This window comes from Tetrao urogallus (assembly GCF_951394365.1).
Source record: "Tetrao urogallus genome assembly, chromosome: 10".
Classification (NCBI taxonomy): Eukaryota; Metazoa; Chordata; class Aves; order Galliformes; family Phasianidae; genus Tetrao; species Tetrao urogallus.
In genome coordinates this window covers 5,365,100-5,369,647 of record NC_136823.1, presented here as the reverse complement: position 1 = coordinate 5,369,647, position 4,548 = coordinate 5,365,100, and the positions used below count along the sequence as shown (strand labels likewise).

Below are 4,548 nucleotides of genomic sequence, written 5' to 3'. Positions count from 1 at the left end.
AAAAAAAAAAAAAAAAAAAGGCACTACGGTGGATGTCTCTTGGGAGCCCCTCTATATAACTCAATCCCTAAAAGATAAGCAGTAATAAATATGCAAAATTTCCATTTATCCAGATCTTATTGTCCTTTGTCAGACATGATGAAATGAAGCTACAGGACAGGGGAAAAAAACAAACTTTTTACCACAAAATCCTCTCTTCTGGTTATAAGTCCCAGAAAGAACATTTTTTAGTTTACAGTTATTCAATCTTTTAAACTTAATTTTGAAATCTGACTTTAACACATAACTTTAACACTATATAAGTACAGAAACTGAATCAAAATCTTTGCTTAAAACTAATCTAGTTTTTACCATCATCTGCTGGCATTCTGTTCCAGAACTTTAAACAATGACAAATTTTGTACACTTATAAAGGAAAAACAGTAAATTAGAGGCAAAAAATGGAACCTCTGTGCTCTCTCTCAGTTGTATTTACTGTACTTAGGAGTTGGACTCGATAGTCCTTGTAGGTCCTTTCCAACTCTGGTTATTCTACCATTCTGAGATACTTAGTGTGAGAAAGAATGGCTCATAGGAAATAAAGAAAGGTAAAGACTGTCCTCCAAAAACCAAAGCCTCACGAGCCATCCTGAGAAAGAAACAATTGTGTTCTAGTTCTGCAATTAGACATAGCTAATTAATTAATCATACTTATTGTTACTCTTGTTATTGTTCTCTGGGTAGCTAAAGCATGAACAAGGCAGAATTCATCACTGCTGCAGGATTTGCCATATCATTGCTGCTGCACGTGATCCAAACTGAAGTCTGTCCTCCTTCCTGCAATTGTAAGCCCCTGGAGGAAATGAAGGGCTTGCAGATAGACTGCAGTTCAAGGAAGCTGAAGGAGGTGCCCTCCTTACCCATTAACACCAAGAGGCTTTATCTGCAGAATAACAGCCTGACCACGGTTTCTGCTGGTGCCTTTGACAGCTTGTTCAGCCTGGAGGAAATAGAAATATTTGACAATCCATGGAACTGTGACTGTCATATTCTGTATTTAAAACTCTGGCTGGAAGATATCTCTGAATCCGCTCTTGCAAACATCAGATGTGCAACGCCTGCCTCTGTGAGGATGAAGCCCTTGAATCAGCTGACTGGGAATGAGCTGGGGGTCTGCAAAAGGCTTCTCCCAATAAAAAGCCTTGAGTTCTTTTGGAGAGACCTCATTTTAATTGCTGCAGCAATCTTTACCCTTATTTTACTAGGATGGGCTCTGAGATCCTCAAAAAAGCTGGTGTGCCAAATAGAACTAAGTCAATACGCTTCTAGGCGTTCGCATTTGTGGAGACATATCTCCAAAAGCTACAAGCTGCAATGAGCTCTTCACTAGCTTGAGCAGAACCATCAAACCATTCGACCACAGAAGACATGCATGCCCAGGCAATGCTAGCTGCAACAGTAAGACGCTACTGAGGGATCCCAGGACACAAAGTCTGGGTCCTCAGATAAGCAAGTTTAATTTCCTTTCAAAAACAAGATTGGTGATACGTTGAATGACAAATTTCAATCTGCCACTACCTACTCATACAGAAAGTAGTTTCTATGTTTTCTAAAAAATCCTTTAATTTTGCATTTTTCCAGTGAATTCTCTGCCCTACCAAAACCTATACTTTTTAATATGTGGATATGAGCACTGATCATGGTATTTTTGCAATTCTTTTCTTATTTTGTGTGAGTTTCTGCTTCTCCTTCAGAGTCCCAGTGGCCTGTAGGATCATACATGTGTGCAGACAAATTCAGTTCTCTTCCTCAGGTTCAGAAGTTTCCTATCAGTAGAACCACTAACATATTATAGATCTGCCACTGAATGTATCCCATAATATGTCTAAGACAGATAATGAGAAAATAATCAGTAAAAATTATTTTAAATATCATTGAATTTCCCAGATTAAAAAAATAAAAATGTATGTGAAATTAAAATAAAGGATGCTTATTGAACATTCATACTCACTTCAGTCTGATCTCTCACAGTTCTACAGATTTCTGACTAAACTGCCAAGAAATTTCCAGAGATTTTCTTCCAGTTTTACTACTGACATTTGATACACAGGATTTTATGCACGTTCCTCTTCTCAATTCTTGTGCTCCTCATGGGCATATTATTTTTCCTTTGCTGTGATTATTCATAAGACTCCACGAACACCATGTCATGCTGTGATCCCATCTAGTCAGTTGAAGCTATGCTGATCAGGTGGGAGATCTCCAAAGGCCTCCTACATTCATACAGCTGTTGGCAGTTCAAACTGAGACACACCCTGCCCCAAGTTACCTTCCCTGCTGGTCCTCTCTTCCTCCTAGCACAGACAGGCCAACAGAGACATCACCACCTGCTAACCTAAACTGACACCTGTCCCTGCCTGGCATACAAGGGAAGGCCAAGTACAGATGAACTGCTGAGAGACACTTTCATGAGGGACGAATAGTTAGATTAAGGGAAAAAGCATGCACTGCAGGCAGAGGGTTCCACAGCTCAGTAACAAAGCGTAGGATGGGGCTTCAGGCTGAGACAAGGAAAGGAAGAGTCTGATGTTTCCTTTGTAAAATCATTACATAGCCGGGAGACAACATGCACTGTGGAATGTTAGTCTGCAGTGACACACAGTGGGGAACGAGGAGGAACAGATAAATGCAAAGAACAGTGGGTTACATGGAGTGCTGACCCAAAGCAAGGTCATGCATCTAGAAATAAAAAAGGGGTTGAGGACAGTTTGGAGAAGTCAAATAATGTGGTACTAATGACGTTTGCACTTGCAGTTTTAGGGTATTTTCTCTTCAGTGAGCTTTTCAAGTCTTCAAAAGGCAACCACCAGTTTGTGATCATGCAGAACGGTACACAAGAAATGCACTCTACAATTGAGAGTTTCCTAAATGATATTTCTTGTTTCTCTGAAATAACTCATTAATACTAAAAGCTCCTTTGTGCCTACAAAGCTAGATAAGCATTTTTTGTCATAAAAACAAGCAATGAAACTAAATGAATTTGAATGAATATAGCCCTGGACCTACACCAAAACAACAATCAATGCAGGTGAATGGATGAAGTTATAACTGAAGTCATAAAGCACTGGAATCCAGTCAACTTGAAAGTTTGCTACTATAGATAAAAGAGTAACATGCCCTACTGTAGAGCTTTACTTGTATAAACATATCGAATGAGCACTTAGCAAACTTCTCTGCTTGTGTCAACACACAGGATACAGAAAAAAATGGCAGTTTGAGGAAATGTTTTTCAGGCCTCATAAGTTGAAAGAAGGGGGAATTTCCTCCTTGACGATTTCACTTTCCACTATAACAGAATTGTGTTTATCACCTGTGAACCACTTGGCTTTTATCTGAAAAAAGTCTGAATAGAGGAAAGCTGGAACCACTAAGTAAAGGCTCACAAGCAACATTCATGTGTTTATCAGCAAGGCCACGGTATCCTGCTTAAGCCATGTACTCCACAAAATGGCTATAAATAATACTTCAGATGCTAACAATATGCAAAGACAAGAGAATACAATGTCAGCTACCTAAAAAAAAAAAAAAAGCAGGAAGTATTCCCAAAGGAGTTTGTAAGGATCACAGAATCTACTGTGAAAGCATTAGTATATTATGCCTGCAAAAATGCAAACCAGTAATAAATGTTGCACATTCTCCTAGAACTTACAGCAAGTGCAGTGCTTTAAAAAGGTGGATGCAATCTTTGGTGGCACAGACGTGACTGTGGGGATTAATTGCACTTAAAAGGTTTTGGGTTTTTTGATGTTTAGCAAGACAAGTGGTCACGTGCAGAATTATGGAGCATGAATAACAAATATTTTTACACAGTTCACTGTAACATGCAGAGTAGATTTGTGCATACTGCAATTCAATTAACAGGGCATATACATGTGGGCTTCATTTATTAAAAAGAATGGCCAACTGGTCATAATTTTCCTTGAAATGCTTAATATTTTCTTAACATTGAAGAACGTTGCTGTTCAACCTGAACAACTTCTGTTTAGTTCAATGCATTATTTCTGTCTACCCTTAGGTTTGTTACAGATGAATTGCTGGAGTTCATGATCAGGAAATTTTGCTGCTGTTTGGATTTTGTTCAACAGTAATAAATGTTCAGCATATTTTGCAAAATAGCTGCTTATTTTTAAGTAAATAAATAGAAAGGGAGGCTTAGAAACTAGATCCTTTTGTTCTGTCCTTACAATTGCATCCTGCACCCAAATTACTGCAAATGTTATTGAAGAGAATGGCAGACTCCCTATTTTATTTATTTTTTTCAACAGCTCATCCCACACATTGTCTTGGGTTGGTTTCTGATGCACTTAATTTGGTTGGATTTTTGTTCTTATTTTTCTGTTCCATAAATTCAGTAACTCAGATGTGCCCTACCTTCATGTTAGAGTTACACATGCATCACACACTGTTATTCACTATTGCACTTAAGGCCTCAGTCTTATTAATGGAAGGCATTTATTTCAACAAATATGCTAACAGCCAGCATTGGAGCTCTATAATGTAAAACAAAAA

At 38.3% G+C, this 4,548-nt stretch overlaps 1 protein-coding gene across 1 annotated transcript; it reads left to right on the top strand.

The window, feature by feature from the left end:
* Positions 1-730: 730 nt before the first annotated feature.
* GP9 (glycoprotein IX platelet) lies at positions 731-1,357 on the top strand (the record flags this gene model as incomplete). Its single annotated transcript, XM_079540475.1, has 1 exon — positions 731-1,357. The coding sequence occupies one exon, from the start codon at positions 731-733 to the stop codon at positions 1,355-1,357; it is 627 nt and encodes a 208-aa protein (XP_079396601.1).
* Between the last annotated feature and the right edge of the window lie 3,191 nt (positions 1,358-4,548).